Source organism: Aquarana catesbeiana, linkage group LG07 (assembly GCF_042186555.1).
Source record: "Aquarana catesbeiana isolate 2022-GZ linkage group LG07, ASM4218655v1, whole genome shotgun sequence".
NCBI classification, from domain to species: Eukaryota; Metazoa; Chordata; class Amphibia; order Anura; family Ranidae; genus Aquarana; species Aquarana catesbeiana.
The window spans coordinates 276,121,993-276,148,411 of record NC_133330.1 but is presented as its reverse complement, the minus strand read 5'-3'; the positions used below and the strand labels follow the sequence as shown (position 1 = coordinate 276,148,411).

Here is a 26,419-nt window from a genome sequence, read left to right as displayed (position 1 = left end):
CGCGCATACCTGTCGTGCTACGTGTGCATGCGTCCCCAGAGCCGGAAGTGATCCGGCAACAGGCTAAACCACCCGGACATGGAGGGGAGAAGAAGAGGAAGGGGGAAGCGTCCGCCCCACTAAGACACAGCGGAGGAAGAAGGACAGAACCAGAGAGGTGATTTTATTTACTGAGGTGACATGACACAGACGGAGACATGTGAGGTATGTGATATGGAATAGGTGAGATGTAGAGAGACACTGCAGCAGCCTCACCTCAGACCATGGAGGGGCATTACCAAAGAGAGAGGACCCTCACAGTGCTGGGCTCCTCATCCTATAGGAGGCATAGCAGATGTAGGACCTGATTGAGAAGAGCCTGACCCTGAATGGTGAGAGGCGAATGTCAGAGGTCACCATTACTGAGGGCGGGCTATTCCTAAATATTGATAGAATTATGATTGGTTGGGAGAGGGCAGAGCACCAATCACATGACAGCTGACAGGAAGGCTCCAGGAAAGTTTATTGTCTGTTCCATCCCTTGGGCTGTTATTTGCTGCAAGCAGGCGACGTCTCTTCTGCAGAAGGATGCACCTACCTGTCTGCTCTGAGTGTTCCCAACCTGTACACTGAGCTGTGCATGCGTGGCTCCGCTTACAGCGCCGGTGTTCTGACAAGAACTGTCCTCCTATCAGATAGTGTCCGCCCCGTACAGTACGGAGGAGAAGGAGATGCCGAAAGTGTCTGAAGTTGATCAGCTGACCATCAGCTGTACACGGCGCTTGGGCACTTATTAGTGATGGCTGTGTAAGAGGGCCGCTCGCCACGCTGCGCTCAGCATCTATTTATTCTTACTCTATGTCCACTTGGATAGTAGGGAATGAACCTGGACACAGGGTAAGAATAAAAGCGCAGGCGCCGTGTACAGCTGACGATCAGCTGTTGAACTTCGGAGACTTTCGGCTCTCGTTTGTCCTCTGTAATGCGCCTGCGCAGTACAGGGCGGACACTATCGGATGGGAAACAGTATTCAACAAGACACCGGCCGTTCCTGTGTGCTCTGATGACTGCCTCCTGTGTGTTCTCTACTCAATGAAGATTACCAAAAACCTAGATTGTAAGCTCTTATGAGCGGGGCCCTCTTAACTAGAGTGGCCGTCTCATCCCTTAAAACCCCAACACATGAATTACACAGGATCTGTGGCTGATTAAGATGGTAATTAAACTTGGTGCATTATCTGCATTAAATTATCCTCCGAAGTAATTCATGTGTTTTGGTTTTAAAGGGATGAGGTGGCAACCCTAGGCTTAACCCTCCTTGTATTGTAACTGTTCTGTCTCTTTTTATTGTAAAGCACTGCATAAACTGTTGGCACTATATAAATCCTATATAATAATAACCGGTACACAGGAAGATGCCAGTGAGGGATGGGGACCTTTGGAGTAAAAGTGAGTATAACTCCCTTTAGTCCCACTTTAACCACTTAAGGACCAGAAGATTTGCCCCCTCAATGACCAGGCCATTTGCGATTCGGCACTGCGTCGCTTTAACTGACAATTGCACGGTCGTGCAACGCTGTACCCAAACAAAACTGATGTCCTTTTTTTCACACAAATAGAGCTTTCTTTTGGTGGTGTATGATCACCTCTGTGTTTGTTTTGCGCTATAAACAAAGCAAAAAGGCCAACAATTTTGAAAAAACAATATTTTTTACTTTTTGTTATAAATATCCAAAAAAAAAAAACAAATGTAAAAAAAACAAACCAAATTTCTTCATCAGTTTAGGCTGATATGTATTCTACGTATTTTTGGTAAAAAAAACAATCACAATAAGCGTATATTGATTGGTTTGCGCAAAAGTTATAGCGTCTATAAAATAGGAATACATTTATGGCATTTTTATTTATTTATTATTATTATATAATTTTATTTTTTATTTTTTGGTGGGGCTGCGACATTGCGGTGGACAGATTGGACGCTTTTCACACTCTTTTGGGACCAGTGACATTTATACAGTGACCAGTGCTATAAAAATGCACTGATTACTGTATAAATGTCACTGACAGGGAAGGGGTTAACACTGGGGGGCGATCAAGGGGTTAAATGTGTTCCCTGGGAGGTGTTTCTAACTGGGAGGGGGAGGGGACTGACTGGGAGTACAGAGAGATCGCTGTTCCTAATTACTAGGAACAGACGATCACTCTGAACTCCCTTGTCAGAACTGGGATCTGTTTGTTTACATTCCGTTTTGAAAATTGCACGGTTGTGCAACACTGTACCCAAACTACATTTTTATCATTTTTTTTGTGACAGAGCTTTCTTTTGGTGGTATTTAATCGCCACTGAGTTTTTTTTGTTTTTCTTGCTAAACAACCAAAACCAAAAACCCCAAAGTTTTCTTATTTTCTGTTCTAAAGTTTTTTGTAAATAAAAAATTTTGAGGCAGCACTGACTGGCAGGCACTGTTGGGGCTGCACTGGTAATGAGGACACTGATGATCAGAGTCCTGATCAATGTAGATGTCCCCGTTGTGGATTACCGCTTACTGGCTCTCCTCTCTTCATGCGCTGTCAGTGAGGAAAGGACTGCTGATAACTAGCAAATCCTGTTTACACTGTGATCAGCTTTGGACACAGCTGGTCACAGGGTAAAGAGCTGCTGTGATTGGCTCTTTTCTCCGATCTGTGATCAGCTGTGTCTAAAGGACACAGCGATCACAGATCCCTGCCAATGCACGCCACAGGGGTGCCCAGGAAGCATGATCACGGGATGAAGTGGATGGACGCCCTCCCGGGAATGTGTGACTGCACTGTAACCATCCTTCAGCTATAGCACTGTCATGAAGAGGTTAATAAGCTTCCAGTCATGTGAGCACTGTAATTGGCTGCCACTCTTTTTCCCAATCGTAAACTGTGAGCTGGAACTCCCAGTGACAGCACTTCCAGCACACACAAGGGACACACACTGCACACCTCGATGTGACAACTCAGTATTAAAGAAGTATCACTACTGTGTTGACATTTTTAGTAAAATGGAATATATTGCAGCTTACAAAACATTAGATGTGATGGCTGCATTAGGTTTACTTTTTTAGGCTTTCTTCCCTCTGTTTTCACCTGGTGATCTGGCCAGTAAGACAACTTCTACATTAGCGTGTCCCCACTCTGCAGGAATGAGCACAGGGAGGACAGCAGCATTGTCAGTCTGGAGGGGCAGGTGGTGTTAAATGTATTAGTAGATTTAAATACACTAACAAACTGAAGCCAAACTCTAGCTAACACTTTATATTCAGTTACAGCAAACTGTTTTTTCCTTTTGGGATAAAGGTTTTTCATAATTAATTAAAAACTGATCATTTTAAGCACCCCTGCCAAAGCTAGATGGTTTGTCTAATTCATATAAACTGATTTTGAAAAACAGACTTGCTGGCTGGATCACCAGATGAAAATAGAAGAGTTTAAAAAAGAAAACAAATGCAACCATCACATCTTAGAATTGGTAAGCTGCAATATAATATTTGCTTTTGGGTTTAATACCGCTTTGTACAGCACATAGCACCTGGTTCTGTTCCAACTCGTCCTGCTTGCTATGTATTTGTCTTCTTGCTGGCAATGTTGCCAGACAGCTCGTCTCGCTCTCCCAACTCCTTTCTGACTCTGCTGCTGGTAAGAAGATGAATATATAACAAGGGCAGACACGCTCGAGATGAGCATAGCCATTCAGCACACCAGGGTAAGCTCCATTCACAAAACAAGCTAAAGGTCTGTCAGTGCAGTGTATGTTTTCTAGAAGCCAGCAGATAGATCACACAGCCCTGCAGTATGGACAGATTGTTTACCATTACATTTGTGAGTTAAAAATCAGTGTTGTTGGGCTGTTCACATTGTGAAACTATAAAATGAGGGGGGTAGTTATAATACTGGCTGTATTTCCCCCATAGGAACACCCATAATTTGGGCTTTAGCCTGGGGTAGAGCTACATCACAATCAGAAGTTCAAACTTGCTTTTAATGCACAAGAAAGCCAAGGTTCAGGACAGAACCAAATGCTATAAAAGCGATGCGTAAACTGTCGCCGCTAGATAAATCCTGTATAATAATAATATGCAAATGGAGTTAATAAAGATTTAAAATAAATAAAAATAAATATGTCACTTCTTCTCTAAAGCCTATCACTATGCTGGCACATTTACTGAATGGGCAGACTGTGCAGACAGTGTGCATTCAGGGGCGCTCTCCCACATGCCTGTCAGATTAGGATGAGCGCCCCTGTCAGTGCCGTCACTGCTTCCCCATACACTTACATGGGCTGCTTGCACCCAGTACCTTCCCTTAAGCCACATAAACACACAACCTATTCAGTGTACGGGCCTCCGTATCCATGTAAATGAGGTCTTATTTTATTTTTTTGTGATTGTTCTTAGGCATGAGGCGTTAATGAAGACTAGGTGCTCTTATGCCGCGTACACACGAGCGGACTTTCTATCCTACTTGGTCCGGCACACTTTCCGACGGACTTTGTCCGCCAGGTGCGCCGGACTTTAAAACGAACGGACTTGCCCACACACGCCGGGATTTTCCGGCGGGCTAAGTCCGCCCGTCTTTCCGACGGACTTTCGCCGGAGTTCCGGCGGACTTTCAGAATGAACGGACTTGCCCACACACGGACAAGTCCGTTCATTTTGAACGTGACTCAGGTGCGACGGGACTAGAAAAGGATGTCAATCTTGCCGCTTTTATCGGCTAGATTGACACCTTGCGAGCCCCGTCGCGGGGCATACCAGGCCCTTAGGTCTGGTATGGATTATAAAGGGGAACCCCGCTACGCCGAAAAAACGGCGTGGGGTCCCCCCTAAAATCCATACCAGACCCCGATCCGAGCACGCAGCCTGGCCGGTCAGGAAAGGGGGTGGGGACGAGCGAGCGCCCCCCCCCCTCCTGAACCGTACCAGGCCGCATGCCCTCAACATGGGGGGTGGGTGCTTTGGGGGAGGGGGGCGCCCTGCGCCCCCCCCCCCAAAGCACCTTGTCCCCATGTTGATGAGGACAAGGGCCTCTTCCCGACAACCCTGGCCGTTGGTTGTCGGGGTCTGCGGGCGGGGGCTTATCGGAATCTGGGAGCCCCCTTTAATAAGGGGGCCCCCAGATCCCGGCCCCCCACCCTATGTAAATGAGTATGGGGTACATGGTACCCCTACCCATTTACCTAGGAAAAAAGTGTAAGTAATAAAACACACCACACAGGTTTTTAAAATATTTTATTAAACAGCTCCGGGGGGGGGGGTCTTCTTCCGGCTTCGGGGGTCCCTCCGCTTCATCTTCTCCCGGCGTCCGGTTGGTTCTTCTCCGCTCTCCGGCCTCTTCTCCCGGTGTCGCAGGTCTTCGGCCGGCCCCTCCGCTCTCTTCATGTAGCTCTATTGCGAGCGGAGGTCCGGACTTCTGGGCTTCTGGGCTTCTTGGCTTCTCTTCTCTTCTCTTCCCCCAGATGTTGACACGACGCTCTCTCCGGCTGGACTGGTCTCTGAGGGCTGCGTTGTGACTTATATAGGCGGAGACCCCGCCCCCATATGATGTCACAGTCCCTGGGCATGCTGGGACTGTGACGTTTTAGGGGGCGTGGTCGACCACGCCCCCTAAAACGTCACAGTCCCAGCATGCCCAGGGACTGTGACATCATATGGGGGCGGGGTCTCCGCCTATATAAGTCACAACGCAGCCCTCAGAGACCAGTCCAGCCGGAGAGAGCGTCGTGTCAACATCTGGGGGAAGAGAAGAGAAGAGAAGCCAAGAAGCCAAGAAGCCAAGAAGCCCAGAAGTCCGGACCTCCGCTCGCAATAGAGCTACATGAAGAGAGCGGAGGGGCCGGCCGAAGACCTGCGACACCGGGAGAAGAGGCCGGAGAGCGGAGAAGAACCAACCGGACGCCGGGAGAAGATGAAGCGGAGGGACCCCCGAAGCCGGAAGAAGACCCCCCCCCCCCGGAGCTGTTTAATAAAATATTTTAAAAACCTGTGTGGTGTGTTTTATTACTTACACTTTTTTCCCAGGTAAATGGGTAGGGGTACCATGTACCCCATACTCATTTACATAGGGTGGGGGGCCGGGATCTGGGGGCCCCCTTATTAAAGGGGGCTCCCAGATTCCGATAAGCCCCCGCCCGCAGACCCCGACAACCAACGGCCAGGGTTGTCGGGAAGAGGCCCTTGTCCTCATCAACATGGGGACAAGGTGCTTTGGGGGGGGGGGGGGCGCAGGGCGCCCCCCTCCCCCAAAGCACCCACCCCCCATGTTGAGGGCATGCGGCCTGGTACGGTTCAGGAGGGGGGGGGGCGCTCGCTCGTCCCCACCCCCTTTCCTGACCGGCCAGGCTGCGTGCTCGGATCGGGGTCTGGTATGGATTTTAGGGGGACCCCACGCCGCTTTTTCGGCGTAGCGGGGTTCCCCTTTATAATCCATACCAGACCTAAGGGCCTGGTATGCCCCGCGCTCGCCGCAATAGGAAGATTTGTTTTTCCTATTGCAGCGAGCGCGAGATGCAATACCATCCCCTCGTGTCGTATTTGGTCTGTCGGACCAGCCTACACACGAGCGGGCTTTCCGTCGGACCAGCACACACACGAGCGGACTTTCCGCCCGAAACTGAGTCCGACGGAAAGATTTCAAACATGTTTAAAATCTAGGTCCGGCGGGCTTTTGGGAAGAAGTCCGCCGGAAAAGTCCGCCGCCGCCCACACACGGGCGGATTGTCCGGCACACTCTGGTCCGCCGGACCAAGTATGCCGGAAAGTCCGACCGTGTGTACGCGGCACTACACAGAAATATATTGTTGTCCTGCAGTTACGTTTTGGTGATGTCTGCTCAGTTTAGGTGTAAATAATGCTTTAGTGGCATTTCATTAATTTAATAAAGTAGGACAGGCTAGTAATAATAATCGGCATTTAAATTTATCCTCCTCTTCATGGCCCTGCATGTATTTTTATAACAAATCACACATGAATACTCCTTAGCATTTTTTTTTTTTTTTTTTTTTTTATTTAGTATGCAGTCGCTTGACCGCAAAACCCCAGCTCCGCTGTCTAATGCTGAAGGCCGACAACAGAAATCTACTCCATAGAGAGCTATGACATCACCCTCTGGAGTCCGCTGTTCTAAGGGTTTTCAGGTGGAGAGAGTTCCCTCTCCTACAAGCTGCTCCAGAAGGTGTGAGCTAGAAAAAGTCACTCAAAAAGAGTGTGGATCCTCTAATGGGGACTTTGAATTGGTTCACTGGCACTTGGTATTAGTACAAAGGTAAAAAAAGATATTCATTAAAAATATATTTATGATAGCTATAACATATACCAGATTTAACATCTAAGATGAATGCACATTGAAGGATGTTGGATTTGAACATGAGACATTAACCAATTCTATTGAAAAAATGGTAATACACAATAGAAATAACCCAACGTTTTTGATGTATTCAGGGGTAGTAGGTTTGGTCACGACGAAGTTTCCGTCTATAGTTAGAGTAGAATAAAGAGAGAAGGACAACATTTATAAACATATATACAGTACAATAAGAAGTTATTGTATTTTCAGCAAGCATAATCTTGTTGATAAAGTTCATAGTAATCATATTGTACTGACCATGTATGTTACAAGTAGACTCTCCAAAGCATCCACAGCATCCAGTGGGAGATCGGTCAGCCACAGCTCCACAGAGGCCAGGGAACAGAAGGGACAAGGAGAGATGGAAGGAAGAGGGAAAGGGACCAGGAGGCAAGGAAGGGCCCCTAAAGATAGACACACCATTTCCTTGGAATTGGTCCTGGCTTACCTTTACAAAGTGAGGACGTGTACTGCTGGGGGTGCCCCTTGTGGAAGTGTTGAGGCTGCTGGGGATCACTGTCCACCTTGGGGACTGAGTATCTATCTTTGGGGGCCCTTCCTTGCCTCCTGGTCCCTTTCCCTTCCATCTCTCCTAGATGGAACATAGATGTTATTGTACAATATAATTATTATGCACTTTATCAACAAGGTTATGCTTGCTGAAAATACAATAACTTCTTATTGTACTGTATATGTTTTATAAATGTCCTTCTCTCTCTTTATTCTACTCTAACTATAGACGTAAACTTCGTCGTGACCAAACCTACCCTCCCTGAAGAAGAGGTTTACCTTCAAATACCTTGAAACGTTGGGTTATTTCTATTGTGTATTACCATTTTTTCAATAGAATTGTTTAATGTCTTACAATCAAATCCAACATCCTTCAATGTGCATCCATTTTAGATGTTAAATCTGGTATACAGTGGGGACGGAAAGTATTCAGACCCCCTTAAATTTTTCACTCTTTGTTATATTGCAGCCATTTGCTAAAATCATTTAAGTTCATTTATTTCCTCATTAATGTACACACAGCACCCCATATTGACAGAAAAACCTAGAACTGTTGACTTTTTTGCAGATTTATTAAAAAAGAAAAACTGTAATATCACGTGGTCCTAAGTATTCAGACCCTTTGCTGAGTCTTTTTGGGAAAGATGCAACAAGTTTTTCACACCTGGATTGAGGGATCCTCTGCCATTCCTCCTTGCAGATCCTCTCCAGTTCTTTCAGGTTGGATGGTAAATGTTGGTGGACAGCCATTTTTAGGTCTCTCCAGAGATGCTCAATTGGGTTTAAGTCAGGGTTCTGGCTGGGCCATTCAAGAACAGTTACGGAGTTGTGAAGCCACTCCTTGGTTATTTTAGCGGTGTGCTTAGGGTCATTGTCTTGCTGAAAGGTAAACCTTTGGCCCAGTCTGAGGCCCTGAGCACTCTGGAGAAGGTTTTTGTCCAGGATATCCCTGTACTTGGCTGCATTCATCTTGCCCTCAATTGCAACCAGTCGTCCTGTCCCTGCAGCTGAAAAACACCCCCACAACATGATGCTGCCACCACCATGCTTCACTGTTGGGATTGTATTGGACAGGTGATGAGCAGTGCCTGGTTTTCTCCACACATACCGCTTAGACTTAAGGCCAAAAAGTTTTATCTTGGTCTCATCAGACCAGAGGATCTTATTTCTCATCATCTTGGAGTCCTTCAGGTGTTTTTTTTTTTTTAGCAAACTCCATGTGGGCTTTCATGTGTCTTGCACTGAGGAGAGGCTTCCGTCGGGCCACTCTGCCATAAAGCCCCGACTGGTGGAGAGTTGCAGTGATGGTTGACTTTCTACAACTTTCTCCCATCTCCCGACTGCATCTCTGGAGCTCAGCCACAGTGATCTTTGGGTTCTTCTTTACCTCTCTCACCAAGGCTCTTCTCCCCCGATAGCTCAGTTTGGCCGGACGGCCAACTCTAGGAAGGGTTCTGGACGTCCCAAACGTCTTCCATTTAAGGATTATGGAGGCCACTGTGCTCTTAGGAACCTTAAGTGCAGCAGAATTTTTTTTTGTAACCTTGGCCAGATCTGTGCCTTGCCACAATTCTGCCTCTGAGCTCTTCAGGCAGTTCCTTTGACCTCATGATTCTCATTTGCTCTGACATGCACTGTGAGCTGTAAGGTCTTATATAGACAGGTGTGTGGCTTTCCTAATCAAGTCCAATCAGTATAATCAAACACAGCTGGACTCAAATGAAGGTGTAGAACCATCTCAAGGATGATCAGAAGAAATGGACAGCACCTAAGTTAAATATATGAGTGTCACAGCAAAGGGTTTGAATACTTAGGACCATGTGATATTTCAGTTTTTCTTTTTTAATAAATCTGCAAAAATGTCAACAATTCTGTGTTTTTCTATCAATATGGAGTGCTGTGTGTACATTAGTGAGGACAAAAAATGAACTTAAATGATTTTAGCAAATAGCTGCAATATAACAAAGAGTGAAAAATTTAAGGGGGTCTGAATACTTTCCGTCCCCACTGTATGTTATAGCTATCAATTTTATATTTTTCTACAATAAATATATTTTTAATGAGTATCTTTTTCTACCTTTGTACTAATACTAAGTGCCAGTGACCCAATTCAAAGTCCTATCTGAGGATCCACACTCTTTTTGAGTGACTTTTTCTATTTCACTAGGGATGTGGGTTCACTGACAATCTAATTTCATGCAGGGGTGACACCATTTCTTCATATTCAGAAGGTGTGAGAGATCAGAGCTTAAAATTGGATGATAAGAAATGAGTGTCCACCACTTCACTGTTCATAAAATCATCCCACTCTCAGGTAGCCAATGCTCTCCTTAATGGCTGTAATCTGAGTTGTCATCAGATGGCTCTGTTCACAGACAAAGTGTACTGAGCCAGTCAGAGAGGCTCTGTACCATGTGATGACAAATCACAGAAATGTCAAATGTAAACAGTGCAGTGTTTACATTGCAGAGCCGTCCGTCCCTCTTGCAACATGGGAAAGAGGAATGAATGAATCATTATTTATCAGTGTATTCCAAGGTTGGGAGATCATTTTAAACCCCCCCCCCCAAATATCTCAGCCCTATATGGCTTCTGTGTTTGACTTTTGTATATTTAACCTCTTCACCTTCCTTATCCTGCACATCTGTACATTAATCCCTTCATCTCCATCCTCTCACGGTGTATGTGACCTATACATTAACCAGAAGAAACAAAAATAGATAAATGGGACTTTATATGAGGTATGTGCGGCAACAGAAACACAGTCCATATAAAAACACAATGTTTATTGCTAAATAATGATTATATAACATATTAGAAAAATCCATTTTGTGTCTATAATCACAACATGTAACAAACTTTGTATGTAAAAAACTGGCAACAATAAATGATACATTGTATAATAAGTATATGACCACTGCATCAAGATAATACATTGTAGGGTAAATATAACAGTCATCCTAGATGCCACGGACCACCTCCAGAAAAAATATAAAGATAAAATCTACTTAATCAGGGATGGAGAGGTATTTCCTTAAATTTCATAAAAAGTCAGCTGCCTTTTGGGCTGTGCTGTGCGCATCTATAGACACATACAACCCGGCTCGGGATCAAGCCTTTACAAGTGCCCCCTTTAGCAAGTGGTTTGCTTTGGGAGCACCCAGAGAAGACAAGGAGCTAAGATCTCCAGTGGGATACCCCAGAAGAGAAGGTTCTTCTGGGATGCTCTGTGCAAAACCATTGCACAGAGTAGGTAAGTATGTCATGGGTATTATTTTGAGAAAATAAAGCTTTACTATCACTTTAAGCAAACTTGTGCTTCATGTGTACTGTCTTGACTTGGAGCAAACATGCAGCTGGTAAAGTCACAAGTCCCAACCTGCATACATTGACCAGATCATTAAATGACTTGGTAGGAAAACAAGGAACTGGGTGATCCTAAGAGTTTGCACCTTTAACGTGACCCTGGCATTATCTGTCACAATGGAACATAGGCATAACTATAAAAGGAGCAATTGGTTTCTTACCATTCCCAATTAGTGACTGCAGTCCAAAGGGAAAGCAAAACATCTGGGAGTGTTGATCCTCTGGGTCCCCCTCATTGAGCAGGTTTATAGGGTTATTATGTACATGCTTGCTAGGACTTGTCCAGCATTGACTCTAATGCAATCAATACTTTCCTAGATGCAACTGATTTTTATCCTTTTTTCCCCTTCTCTTTTCTTTGGTTATAATGCATTTTTTTAAGTAAAAAGGCATGATGATATAAAAGAAATGCGAAATGTAAGAATACCAGTTTATAGGGATAGCGTGACCAACCCCAAATAGCAGCAGCAGGCTCTGTTTTTTGTTCTCATACTTACATCTCTGTAACAGATCAATGGTCAAAGAAGGAGAAATATATTTCTGTTCAGCACAACAAGGACATTCAATTGATTGTCAGCTAATAGCCCGTTGATGGGAACAAATTCTTTCTACTGGATCTAAACTGTAAAAAGGTTTTTGCTGTTCCTCATTCTATACAGTATAAAAGATCTCTGGTGCACTGACCTTTCAGCTGGCTTGTATATTCATATGTAACGGGGTGGGCACAGACTCTCTCAGTTGTTTATTTCCTGGGTGCTATAATCCCCAAAACTTTTACAAGGACATTAAAGTATAACTAAAGGTAAAGGCAGACCTATGTTATTTTCTTTTTTTTTTTTGTGTTGGATAGAGTGGAGAGGGATTAGAACACCTGTCGGTTTTTATTGCTATTGGTGTCCCTGTTGGGGAGATGTACTCTTTTTGTCCTGTTTACAGTTATCACCAAAAGTGAGAGTGAAAGAAAATCCCAAATTCTGGGTTGACCCCAACACAGGGAAAAGAGGGGAAACTTTCCCATGGTGACACTAGTTTGTGACCCTGATGAATAAAAACTGTATACCACAAAGGAGAAAAAAATAGATTTTATTAGTATTAAAGTGATTATAAATGTTCAGATTTTCTTTTTGAAAAAAAAAAAAATACTAAACATGTTATACTTTCCTGCTCTGTGCAATGGTTTTACTCAACGCATCCTTGATTCTCCTCTTCGCGTTTCCCCTGTTGGAACTCCTGGCCCCCCCCCCGGCAAGTGCCAACTTAGAAGGCAGGGGGGAATGCTATGGAGGCACTTGTGCATCAATAAGAGAGACGGAGTGGCTTGGCCCTGCCCACTGTTCCCTCCTTACTGGCTGTGATTGACAGCAGCAGGAGCCAATGTCTCCTGCTGTGTCTGAACCAATGGAGTGATAGAGTGGAAAGAGACTCTGCTCTTGTGCATGTCGCTGGATCGAGATCAGCTCAGGTAAGTATAAGAGGGGCTGTGGGGGGAATCTGAAAACTGAAGATCTTTTATCTTAATGCAAAGAATCCATTAAGGTAAAAAAAAACTTCAGCCTTTAGAACCACTTAAGTTTAAAAAGTTTAACAAAGATATTCAAATATGTACAATATAAGACATTTCAAACTCCAACGCATAATATCACATCCACAGGTCAATGCGTTTTACAGATTTTCTTTGTGCTTAAGGGCTATTATGGACAAATAGTCGCTGATGGATGTAGTTTATATGGCCTGTACAAATGTCTAAAATGGCAATGGTTCTAAATCTGTATTTCAAACAATAAAAAAGTAAAAATACAGAATATCAACAAATCCTCATATTTCAAAATTACCCTTTTACATTTTACAATAGAGTTTATGATATAAATATATACAGTATATGCCAAGCATCCCCACTATCAAGGGGTGCCATCAAGGTCCATAATTTAGTTGGAAATCTGAACCCTTTCAGCAGTCAAGGACATAATTATATATAGACCTATTTAAAGAAGACCTTGGCTAGGATAAATGCATAGGCTGCCATTACTGACCTCCTTCTGTAAATACTAGTTGTCGTCTTGTCCCACGACTTGTGCTTTTTGAGTTTTTTCAAGCAGGTATGCAGCCAGTGAAGTTCTAAGCTTCATCCTTGCTCTTGAACGGTGAATGAAAACATATCATTTTTTTGGGGATCAGGATGACAGCAAGGCAGTTAGTATTTCCAGAAGCATTATTTTAGCAGTGACAGCCTATGTATTTCTCTCTCCACAGGGTAGATAAAGAAAGGTAAGCTGTTGGTTTCTAATGATAGTTGAATTGCCTTTCACCTATATTAAGTTACGTTATACTGTAAGGTCCCTTTGAACAAGATACTGGTCTGGTGACAGCACTGAAAAATATGTTGACGCTTAATGAAGAAATCTAGAATAACATTTCAAATACTCCTTTTGTATATCACTTCACATATTACTTTAAATGAAATGCCTGTAAACCTTTTATTTGTGATTTTTCTCTACAGGTTCCAGAGGAATCAAGCACAGTTTTGCCATGTCTGTATAACGTTACCCATCATCAGTGGTAACCCACGCCCTGGGTCATCATGAAGCTGAAACAGCGGGTTGTGGTGCTGGCTTTGCTACTGGTGATTCTGGTCCTCACTAAACTTCTATTGCTGGACAGATTGGAGACCTCAGCTGCACAGAGGCAGGATCAGCTTTCCTTCCAGCGCATGATGTCCAGCTTAAGGCTGACTATGGACTCCCGGCTTGAGCATACGCTACAATCCCCATGGGAAATAGCATCTCAATGGGTGGTGCCTAGAGAGGTGTATCCTGAAGATACCCCAGAAATGGGAGCAGTTCTACATGCTATGGCTACAAAGAAGATCATAAGAGCTGACGTGGGCTACAAAGGTACGCAGCTCAAAGCCTTGTTAGTCCTGGAGGGTGGACAGAAGGTGGTCTTCAAACCAAAAAGGTGAGAGACTAGGCAAGGGTTGCTAGTGCAGTATAGTATTCTACTAGAATTAACATTATAATTATTGCTCTGCTCCCTATGAATGTCAGCTATGCGGTGGTCTACTTATTTTTGACATCATTCTTTAACAGTCAGGATATGCACTTGCTGTTTTGTTAGAAGTGAGGTCTACATTTTTCTATGGAGATATTGCTAGGGGTTGGTGACCCCATGATAATGTGTGAGGGTGAAGGATCTTCCTTTTAGGAGCACAGCCAGCAATATAAAAAACTGGCAAACTTATGGGGTAGAGTTCAACTTTGATTTTTCTATTGACATCACAGTATTGGCAAACTAATTTTTTTTTATTTTTTTTTTTCTTCTTCATTAGGCATGACAGATAAAGAAAATTTCTGTGTTCTTAAAGGGTTGCCCCTTAATTTTATCCAAATCTGGATTAGCTACACGAGTATGTCTGTCTCCCATGGCTCCTTTGCAGTGTCACAAGGGGACCCCAGATCAAGTGATTCACTGACAGAAATACTCCAGCTCTTAGTTGACTAGCCGACATGGTCACACAGGACCCACAGATCCAGATATTCACTTTAGGTAATAACTCTGAGTTGTATGTTTGCTGGAACTGTGCCTCTTTGGGTCCTCTTGCTGTAGCCTACCTAGCCAATAGAAGATCTGCCTTCTGTAAGGTCCCTTCATCACCTGGCCACCCCAATACCCCTCCTGGATACTTTTTTTTTATGCTACCATTTTCACCAGGACTTCAGGCCTGGCAGACCAGCAATGGCACATATACGTTTACAGTTCTGGTGGTTTCCTCAATGCACAGGCTTATTTGTCAAGGCTTCGCCTCACTTGACTCTTCGTTTTCCAGTATGGGTTTCTCTCTCTCCCTTGCTGTATCAACCGTTCTCTATCTTGCATCTACCACTTTAGCATGGTAAGGATTTAGCAATCCTGAAAGCAGCCTTTCACAGGTCTCTTAAGTTTCAAAGATCTGAGAGCTATTGAACAAGAGCTCTGTGAAAATGCCATGACATTTGAATGCAGTGGAACCTAGCTCAGAAGACTTTGCATTGTCAGCATTAACTTGGAGCATATAATCAACCCTTATGCCACCTACACAAAGAGCCTTGCACTATAGCAGTTCCCTTGGCAATGATGTCCTGGAGCCCTAATGTACAGACTTGTGACTTTTGTGGGCTGTTGCCATATGCCTATGGTCCTCTACCAGTTTTATTTTTCTTTGTCTGCTTTGCTCCTTTACCTAGCATTGCTCACTTCCTTGGGCAGGGGCATAGCTGAGAGGAAGGCATCCCCCCTTCACCCTTTTAGTGTCCATCATTCACAGATGATGTAAGTGTTCTGGCACTGCCAACTGAAGACACCTTGGGTCAGATATGGACCATTGTGAAGGGATGACCAGATTATTCTTTTAGGAACAACCATAATGAAATAAGCAATAGCAGGCAATCAGAACGTATCATTCATTGTTCTGGCTGTCATTGGTCCCTGCAGTTAACAAATTGGCTCTGGTCTTTTGACTGCCCTATTTTTGGCCAAGCAAACTGCTCAAGATTGGGTTGAGGGAGCTCCACTCCTATTGCAGCCACCAAATATAATACCTGAATCAAAAAATATATTGGTTTTTCAATTGTTGTGTAGACATGTGCTTGAAAATGCTTTGTGCTTGCGTTTTTCTGTATTTATTTATGCATTTGGAGGACCTCTTGGTTTTTCTTTGTAATATTTTTAATGGAGTATTCTTTAACAAAGGGTATTAGGAAGAAATGAAAATTGACAGCGGCAGAGAGAAGCGTTTGAGGTTTGCACTGATGGCTTCATCCTGTAACACCTCTCACTTTACGAACTTGAATCTTCTCACAGATCATAATCATAGCTAAGCTAATTACACAGCAGCCTCCAAGTCACTGGAGTTTCTGTGTTGACTTTATACAGGCTTTGGCTACTTCCGAATAATCAAAGCTGCTAGATGCACAGTATGAGTAAACCAAGCATTGTTATAATGCCAGGTAAACAAGATTTTGTGATTTCACTGTGTAGCATAGGAATAATTTTGAAATAATTAGAGCGACTTCTAGGTGGAACTGACCTCCTGGCGAAAGCATTCTTTTTATCTTCTGTCTGTGGGGAGCAGAGTTTTTCTTAGTCCATTTTTTAGGGGTTTTTTTCGTACTGATGTACATTTGTTGTTACAGATACAGCCGGGATCATGTAGTGGAAGGGGAGCCCTATGCTGGATATGACCGTCACAATGCCGAGGTGGCTGCTTTTCATTTAGATAGGTGTGTACTCTGAAGCCAGAATGTTTATATGTTTTGGTATCTCACAGCTTCCTTCTCTGGCATGAGATTGACTAGTGCTCTCTTCTAGGATCCTTGGCTTCAGAAGAGCGCCTTTGGTGATTGGTCGATATGTAAACCTTATCACAGAGATTAAACCAGTAGCTACTGAGCAGCTGCTTAGCACATTTCTGAAGCAAGGTGAGTGCCAATTTAAAGGAATATTGAATCATCATGCTTCTAATGAATGCATAATAATGTATTCTCGCTGCATATTGCCAAATTTTGGACAAAATTGGTTGTTAAATGTTCTACACTTTATTTTTCCTTATTTTTTTTTCTTCATAGGATATTTATTTTATTTATTTTTTTAGAACTGCTCATCATAGGGGCAGAATATTTTTGACAAGTGTCAGTATACCTGGAGTGAGTAATGAGTACACAGGACTAATGTATGTGTGTACATGCGGGTGTATATTAATACAATGGTTCTCAACCTTATACTGCCATGACCCCTTGATAAAATTTCCCAAGTTGTGGGGACCCCTAACTTTAAAGTTATTTTCGTACCGTGGGGTGTCAGCACCCAAGGCAAGACAAGTAATTTGCATCCCTAACCCATGGATATTTAGTGCTCCCTGAGTCCCTTCCACTCGTACAGTATTAAAACCCCTTATGGTACATTTTAGGATGTACCACTCTTTCTCTTTGTTCTCCTTTGTTTCCCTTTATCTCTCTCTAGCCTCATTTCTTGTTTTTTTTTTTTTTTTTTTTTTCTTTCTTTTCCCCCATCCCTTTCTCTAGCCGTTTTTCTTGTTCTTTCTCTTATTCTCTCTCTCCCTTTTTTCTTTGTTCCTCCCCCTCTTTTTTCCTCTCCCTTCCATGTTTTCTCTCTTTTTATTCCTTCTCTTACTCCTTGGTGGGGGGGTGGGATCAGTGGCAGTGCTGGGGGGAGTTCTGATCAGCCAACTTAGGTGCTTTTGATCAAGGTCATCTGCTGATCTGAGAACTGTAGCGGGGACTTTTAATGGCAACTATAATCACAGGTAGTGTTATTCACTGTGTCTCCGACTTTGTGGGGTCTCGTAGCAATGACACCAATGCCGACATCAGGAGATAGGGTCTCCTTCAGCTCCTCTCACTTTCCTTTACCAGTCAGCTGACCTCTAGTCTCTGCCCCCCCAGCCATGCCGTGAACTGAATGGGCGGCTGTGAAGAGGCTGAGTGGGCGGCCTCCGGGAACAGCCCAGCTCAGCGGCCACAGGCTCCAGGGACAGCCCTGCTGGGCAGCCGTGAAAAGGCTGGGAGAGCGGGGCGGGCTTCAGGAACAGCCCAGGATTCGGTGACCCCTGGCAAATCGTCAATCGACCCCCAGGTTGAGAACCACTGGCCTAATACAATAAGGAATACATGAAGTCCATTGTGCTTGCAGACACAAACACACCAACCTACACTGTCAGTTCTAGACACATTTTTAATTTCAGCATTGTTTTTACATGAAGGAGGGGGTTCTCTGCAGATGACCCTTTCACATCCAGATGAAACAAGATGCTGTTACCTATGTTTGCAGTCTGGGTCAACTCAAGAGACATCCCATCTGCTGCAGAGGAATTCCTGAGTCAGTATGTACAAGGCATTGTGGCTTCTGCAGCTGTTATTCTTATCTAGATGAAACTGGCCTTCTGGAAGTTGTGTGCACCACATAGAACACAACAGCTGTGATTGACACCCCCTGTAGCCCATGGGACATGTCTATGCTGGTCAGTGGAACTTGTGTAAGGCTGGACAGAAATGCTGCATGCTGCAGAGCCCTTCAATGAAAGTTCAAAGGCAAACTGTCGGCAAGACGGGTATAAAAATGAGCAGGAGAGATTCCCACCAAGCACTAGTCAAAGTTAGAATGAACAGGCTGCATGTAATATGATCCTATTGCAGCTCTCTCCAGGACAACGCATTCTATTGCCTTTGCTTGGTGCGAATTCTCTCTCACCATAGACTGCAATGCAGCTTCTTCCTATCTTTCCACATTTTGGTACAACAGATCATTAATAGCATAGCTAATAGGATGTGAGCCACTTCAAATATTTACCTCCTATAAAGTCTAAATATTTAAACATGCCCATGGATCCAGGTTGTCTTGAAAAGTATTCACCTCTTGCAGGCTGGCCAAAAGCTGGTTTGGTTTAACTGGATTATCTGTTCCCTATAGGAAATAACACCTGTTTCTATGGGAAGTGCTACTACTGCCGTGAGACTGAGCCTGCCTGTGCAGACAAGGAGGTGATGGAGGGCTCTGTCACGCTTTGGCTTCCTGATGTGTGGCCTCTTCAGAAGCACAGGCATCCCTGGGGCAGGACATATCGTGAGGGCAAGCTGGCAAGGTAAGGCTTTGAGTTTAGTAAGTGACTCTTGTTTATATTTTCCTGATGCCGTCAGTTGCTGATGTACGTGTTCCTATCAGATGGGAGTATGATGAAAGTTATTGTGATGCGGTGAAGAAGACTCCACCTTACGATGCTGGTCCCCGACTCCTCGACATTATTGATACGGCCATCTTTGACTACCTAATTGGAAATGCAGATCGTCATCACTATGAGAGTTTCCAGGATGACGAGGGCGCTAGCATGCTCATACTGCTGGACAATGCTAAGAGGTTAGTATGCATTCACCTGCTCGCAAATAGTAAATTTTTCTTGCCTTTTACAGGTAACAGCCTTTGCTATTAATGCATCCGGGAATTAAAAAAAAAAAAAATTTACAGAATGGATAGAAATGCAATTCTTTGGGCAAGTAGAACAGTTCTCATGTATTTATCTGTTTGTTTATTTTTATTTATTACAATCTGATTTTATTGGTTTTCTAAACAAAGTACAACAAATTCACACCTAAGCATCATGTTTTCAAACTTTTTTTGGAGCAGAATTTAGATGGGTTTATGTTTAGGTATAAATGTTTGTCCATTTACAGTGCATCTGGAAAGTATTCACATTTTCCTCAAAATTCTACAAACAATACCCCACAATGACAATGTGAAAGAAGTTTGAAATCTTTGCAAATGTATTAAAATTAAAAATCAAAAAAATCCCATGTGCATAAGTATTCACAGCCTTTGCCATGACACTCATAATTGAGCTCAGGTGTATCCTGTTTCCTCTGATCATCCTTGAGATGTTTCTAAAACTCGGATTGGAGTCCACCTGTGGTAAATTCAGTTGATTGGCCATGATTCGGAAAGGCACACACCTGTCTATATAAGGTTCCACAGTTAACAGTGTATGTCAGAGCATGCCAAGAAGTCCAAAGAATTGTCTGTAGCCCTCCGAGACAGGATGTTGAGGCACAGATTTGGGGAAGTGTACAGAAAAATTTCTGCAGCATTGAAGGTCCCAATGAGCACAGTGGCCTCCATCATCCGTACATGCAAGATGTTTGGAACCACCAGGACTCTTCAGAGAGCGGGCCGCCTGACCAAACTGAGCGATTGGGGAAGAAGGGCCTCAGGGAGGTGACCAAGAACCCGATGATCACACTTGACAGAGCTCCAGTGTTTCTCCTGTGGAGAGAGGAGAACCTTCCAGAAGAACAACCATCTCTGCAGCACTCCATTAATCAGGTCTGTATGGTAGAGTGGCCAGATAGAAGCCACTCCTCAGTAAAAGGCACATGACAGCCTGCCTGGAGTTTGCCAAAAGGCACCTGTCTTTGGGTGGCCCAGCCTTGAACCCAATTGAACATCTCTGGAGAGATCTGAAAATGGCTGTGCACCGACGCTCCCCATCCAACCTGATGGAGCTTGAGAGGTCTTGCAAAGAATGGGAGAAACTGCCCAAAAATAGGTGTGCCAAGCTTGTAACATCATACTAAAGACCTGAGGCTGTAATTGGTGCCAAAGGTGCTTCAACAAAGTATTGCGCAAAGGCTGTGAATAGTTATGTACATGTGATTTATTTATTTTTTTTTTTTTATAAATTTGCAAAGATTTTAAACAAACTTCTTTCATGTTGTCATTATGGGGTATTTGTAGAATTATGAGGAAAATAATAAATTGAGTCCATTTTCGAATAAGGCTGTAACATGACAAATGTGGAAAAAGTCAATGGATATGTACTTGAATGGTAATTCAGAATACTTTATCAATCTCAAAGGGAAATGATTATGATCATTACATTCAACACAAAATCACAATAATGAACGTAACCAGACATAATATAAAATTACAGATAACAGCAATTCGTCCAAATTAAAAATAATTTTAAAACTATACTCCAATAAGCCATCCATACTATTAAAATACAACATATAATAAAACAGATTGAAAAATAACATAAATTCAAACTACCAAAGTGCAAATAATACACCACTTTCTCTAGCATTACCCAAAATAATAATTAACATACCAACATACTATAAAAACTACATAAAAATCCTGATCATAAATCAGATTAAATACTCTCCTCCAGCCCTCACAGAGAAGAATTACATAATTTGATGGCCACAGGCAAAAATGATTCCCTTTGGTGCATCATGGTTGTAACAATCCGTCACAGATGGTACTCTGCAGACTGACTGGCGTACTGTGGAGTGGTTGAGAGGAGTACTAGGCTAATAATGGAGTACCAGCTAATAAAGTTAACACTTGGTGGGATGAATAAAAAAGGAAGTCTGAAATTCTTACTTCTTCTGGAGAAAATGCTGTTTCAGGCTCCCTTCAGTGCTAGCTACACTTTTGGTGAAGGGTCACTGCTAAAGGAAGAGTCGGCTAATCTATTCTCTGATCCTCTAAATCACCAAGTGCTCAGGTCTTCAGATATATGGTCAAAATAAAAAAAACGGCTGCACCTCACGTGGACTCCAAGTAAAGTTTATTGGAATATCAAAATATCTAAAATGACACCAGAGGACACTAGTCAGTTTGGATATTTTAATATTCCAATAAAACTTTACTTGGAGCCCACGTGAGATGCAGCCAATTCTTATTTTGACGATTTACCATGGAGACGAGCCGGGGCTAGCCAGCACTCAGGTGTGTGCTCCAGTGGGCGTATCAGTTACACCTGGAGTGGTGAGTTCTTTTCACTTCAGATATATGACCAGCCCTGGAGTAACCATTTCTCTAGGAAAGTTATTTCAGCCCTTTTATGAATCCACCTAAACAAGACTCTTTTTATAACCATATGTAATGCTGCAGTTCACTTCCACTTTACAAAGAAAACTCAAGCTATGGTTGCATGTATAGAAATGAAATATGCAAAAACGTTCAGTGCATTTAATTTTTATTGATTACGCTGGTGTTATATTTGATATTATTCTCTGTCTGTTATCATACAATCTACCCAATGAAGTTTGTACTGGTAGGTAGAGGGTCTCTCAATGTTATCTCTATAAGGTTGAGACAGCTCATCATTTTTTCTGCTGACTTGGGCCATTTGTTATCCTAGGTACCAAACACATTCTATACCCAATAATTGATTTATTTGTTTAAACAAATAATCTTTTTGGAGGGGAAAAATCATACAATGCAATGTAGTTGCAGGCAATTAGCCCATTCTATACCCAATGATTTATTTGAATAAATTCTACTTACCAGGATGGAGAATGTTGCATTTGTTCTTTTCAATGTTAACCACTACCTCTAATTGGCACCTTCTATGTATTTACTATTAGTTTATGTTAGAACATTTTGCACCTGTTTATATCAGTGCCTGTTAGATGTTATCTATCCAATAAAAAAATTAAAAAAAACTTGTCCATGAGGTTTCCTCCTAGTTGTTTTACGACATTTGTGGATTTTATAATGCCTTATCTACAAACCATATTAGTGGTGATCACGTTGGAAAAACAGCTACACACACACTTCCACTAACCTGGGGTTACATATTAATGTAATCGTGCTGTAGGTGTAATACTCATTGATCTAGTCTAGTCATACGAGCACCTGAAGTTCTTCGTTATCTCTTGAGACCTAAGTCCATGAGGTGAGGTTGTAGAAGTTTCTTTGAAAGTATGAGAAAGGGTTATGTGGTGTCATTCAGTAATGGCCATGGGATTATGTAATAAAATTCTTTATTTCTGATGGCAACCAGTCCTATTGATTTATGTCTCCCAGTGTTTAATTCATTGTTAAGCTTGAATAGTTATTATGAACAACCACCTTACTTTAAGTGTGTTTTAGTGTTGTCCATTGTACCAATGACATTATTCTGTCTTTCAGCTTTGGGAACCCCTCAACAGATGAGCGCAGTATTCTTGCACCCTTGTACCAGTGTTGCATGTAAGGGTTTTGATTTTTGTTTTCACATTTTATTTATTATTAATGAAGTTATATAACTTCATGTTTTTTTTGTGCTTCTATTTTCAACTCACCTGTCTTTCTTTTTCTAATCTTGTGACAGTATTCGTGTCTCTACATGGAATCGGCTTTCTCACCTGAAGCATGGTACCCTACGTTCTGCTATGCTTTCGGCCACCAGTCACGACCCACTTTTCCCTGTCCTCGCTGAACCTCATTTGGAAGCTCTAGAGCGCCGCCTTCAGGGTATTCTATCAACCGTCCAGCAGTGTTTAGACCAGTTTGGCCCAGATGTGGTGATGGTGGAAGACCGAATGACCCTCTCTCATGTGTAACCATAGCCCTGGCTATAAGAGACGAGATTCTTTGGAAGAACACTGAGCTGGTGTGAATATGTTTCATTACACAGCAGAGCACAGCACCCCCCAGAGACTACGGCCTTTCACACTGGAGGGATAATAGGCCAAGGGGCAGAATTAAGCACTCAATACCACATTATAGTTTGGATGATGTGGACATTAAATATGATTTTTATAGAACTCAAGGGACATCGCAAGCCTGTGATACTCAGGACTTTAAAGTATGGAGGAGAAGAATGACAAATTTTGTCTTTATCTCATAATTTATTCTCTTGTTGTAATATTTTTCTTTTTATTTCTCTCAAAGGTTGTCTAACCTTTAAATCTTGAGGGTGTTGGTTTATGGTTTACAACAGTACAGTTTGCACAGTGGCCACATGGTGGCAGTGCCACACTTTACAGGAACTTTGTGGTACAAATTGTTCGCTGTCCTTTGCAGGGTAAACCCTTTTACCTCTGCAGCTTTGCCTAAGTCCAGATCATAAAGAAACTTTTAATTTATGGACTTGTCTTTTAAAAACTGGCATTAAAACATTGGCAGACCTTGTTAACTGCCAGTATTTTTTTTTTTTTTGTATTTTTGGCAGCTGCAGATTATTACAAATAGTTCTCTTTTTATTTGGGAGGCCTATAGCTTATTGATTCACTTACGTTTTGCTTGCAACTTCTGTAAGTCTTTGTCCATAGTCCACAAGTTAATATTTTTTTTTTCCATTGGGAGCAGTGATGCAAAGTGTGCCTAAAACTGATTTTTCAGTTGGGCGTGGCAACCAGCATGTTAAAGTAGAAGTTTAGGGTGTGAGGGAAAAAAAAAATCTGTACTCGCCTCTATGCTGCAGCATTGGTGTGATGCTGCAGTTGTCCCCCCTTGGCTCTAAGCCCGAGAACTAAATGATCACATGACTACTGATTGCTCAGTTCTTGGTCAGCTCTGATCAAAGAGCGGTGACTGTCGGTCACTGTGCTCCACTCTGCATCTCCAGCGTTCACTGGAGCACCAAGCTGGAGAGGGGGTGTGTGCAGCTGAGAGCCGGAGCCAGCACTAGTTGGATGAATTCCAACAATCTGGTTCAGATCCTTCCAGAGCTCTGTGACATCAGCTGACAACGGGCTTTAGCCTACTGTCAGCTGATTCTGGGTCACTGGAGTGCAAAAGTAAGTGCACTCCTGTGACCCACAAGAAAAACATGCCTAAAAAGGCTTTGACTTTACTTCTCATTTAAGCAAGCTGAAGATGAACCACAGCTCTGAGACCCCAGTTTCCCCCAATGCCCAAACCACAGCTGTTAAAATAAAGCTATGTTCATGATTGTGCAGATCCTGTGTGCTGCCTTTGAGTGGGCGCAGCAGCCTATTACAGCGGACTGCTGTACCTGCTGAAAAATGCGGGTCCCTGACCCCTTTTTTTTTTGTGGTGGCACCATGCGGTTTCATGCACCTGAAAACACAATCCATTTTCAATGTGTGACATAGAATTAATGGCACATCTGCTAAAGAGCAGCAGTTTTGTCTGCGGGTCGGGGAATGCGTGCAATTAGCATGCATTAGCTCTGAGAGAAATGACATCAGTGAGTTAAGGCCCCGTTCACCCCGGTGCGATTTGTCATGCAATTTGACAGTTCCAAATCACATGACAAGTTACACCCCATTTTCGGCAATGGAACTGTTCAAATTGCTGCAACTCGTGTCATAGCGATTTTATAAAAGATTTTTGCACTGCTTTTTGCCGATTTTCATTGCAACTTGCATAGACTTCTGTAAAACGAAGACGCAAGCCGAAATGAAATAAGCATCTATCTGAAGCCTTTGTTTTGGGCAGACTGTCAGTGATGGAGCCATAGATGACTTCCTTAAAGTGGAACTAAACCCCTCAATTCTTTACAGCCAAAGAAGCTGCCACCTTAGGCTCTGATCTGCAGTTGCCATGGTGCTCCACATGTGATTAGTTATGACACCAGCCATTTGATGGCTTGACAGTGCCATTGAGAGCACAATCGACTGTGAAAGTTATCACTCACAGCATACCTTAATTGTAACGGTTTTGGAAAGCGGTTAAATTGATGGTTTTAGTTCCACTTTAAACTGCCCATAAATGCCCCTCTAGTATCTAAATCTGTGACAGTGGAACATGGTTCTGACAAGATAACTTGTTGCAGAGTTCAGTGATACTTATGAAAGCTGTTTTTTGGGGACTATTCACAAACCAGGAGTAAATGATTTTAAAGTGGACCTGTCTGGCATACACTTGGATTGCATTCATTTTCTGATTAGGGCCAGTAATTCAGTGACAGTTCACTAGGAACCACACACATCACTGTACCTCATTCCACCATAATGTCCCTGGTTTCTTGTGACTGATAGTCCAAATAACAGGTACACGTTAAAACTGTACCATTGTAATAGGAAGAAGCCGGCACAGAGCAATATTATCCACACAAGCTTTGTATTGCGAGCTTGGAAAATGTATATGATTGTCGATTGTACAAGTCTGGCACTGTAACTGTTAATATTTTCATCACTAATTTAAACAAAAACTTTCTTTTTTTATTTTGTGGCCCTCAGTTGATACGATGATCTGCACATGTTGTTTTACATTTTAATTATGTCTAATGGTTGAAAACGTAAGAGTAAAACTATTGGCAGTCAATAGGTGTCTGCGCAGTTATTTTATAAATTGGCTACATGTTGACCAACATCTTATCAGTTTTCTACTCCAGCTATAAAGCAGAGCTCCAGTCTGTGTAAAAAAACCAAAAACCAAAATACAATACTATAGCTGCTCACTTTTAATATAAGGACACCTACCTGTCCAGGGATCCAGCGATTGTCTGCTCTCTGAGCTGATTCACCAATTGGCTTCAGGTGCAGGCGCCGGCACTGTAAGTAGGGAAAACCCTGATAGTAAAGCCTTCTGGGTTCACACGGTTTCCTACTGCGCATGTGCAAGTCGTGCTGTGCTTTCTGAATGGTCCCGCCATCTTCTGGGACCTGTGTGTGTCCCAAAAAGCAGTGGGGGAAGGAAGGGGGGGCTGGAAATGACGTAGATCAGCGATCTTACACAGAAGTGGGAGCTGGTCCCTCTCGGAACCAGGTACCTGCCCCCCCCCCCCCCCCCCCCCCGAAAAAAAGTGCCAAATGTGGCAGTGGGGGGTGCGAACAAGTGGAGCTTCTCTTTAAGCATATGTTTAAATCCCATTTGATACTATGAGGCAACATGAACCGATTTCTGGTTGGGGGGGAGGGGGGGGATGAGGGTATTTTGCACTTTTCTTATCTACTTGAAATATATCAGC

The 26,419-nt window shown here is 43.1% G+C and overlaps 1 protein-coding gene across 2 annotated transcripts; it reads left to right on the top strand.

The window, feature by feature from the left end:
* Positions 1–25,773, top strand: FAM20B (FAM20B glycosaminoglycan xylosylkinase). Of its 2 annotated transcripts, none has more exons than XM_073593374.1 (8): positions 1–157; positions 13,724–14,181; positions 16,395–16,481; positions 16,570–16,679; positions 18,688–18,859; positions 18,940–19,131; positions 22,690–22,749; positions 22,871–25,773. In XM_073593374.1, exons 2-8 carry the CDS (start codon positions 13,805–13,807, stop codon positions 23,100–23,102), a joined length of 1,230 nt encoding a protein of 409 aa, XP_073449475.1. In that variant the 5' UTR covers positions 1–157; positions 13,724–13,804; the 3' UTR covers positions 23,103–25,773. The 2 variants fall into 2 exon arrangements, with proteins under 2 accessions (XP_073449475.1, XP_073449476.1); XM_073593375.1 differs by having other exon boundaries at positions 6–204.
* Positions 25,774–26,419: the final 646 nt, after the last annotated feature.

Bases quoted from the DNA above. Each gene is read 5' to 3' on its own strand.
- FAM20B (XM_073593374.1), top strand. From the start codon at position 13,805: ATGAAGCTGAAACAGCGGGTTGTGGTGCTGGCTTTGCTACTGGTGATT. The intron at 16,680-18,687 runs GTGAGTGCCAAT...TGTTCCCTATAG, and splicing joins TAGCACATTTCTGAAGCAAG to GAAATAACACCTGTTTCTAT. The intron at 18,860-18,939 runs GTAAGGCTTTGA...TGTTCCTATCAG, and splicing joins CGTGAGGGCAAGCTGGCAAG to ATGGGAGTATGATGAAAGTT.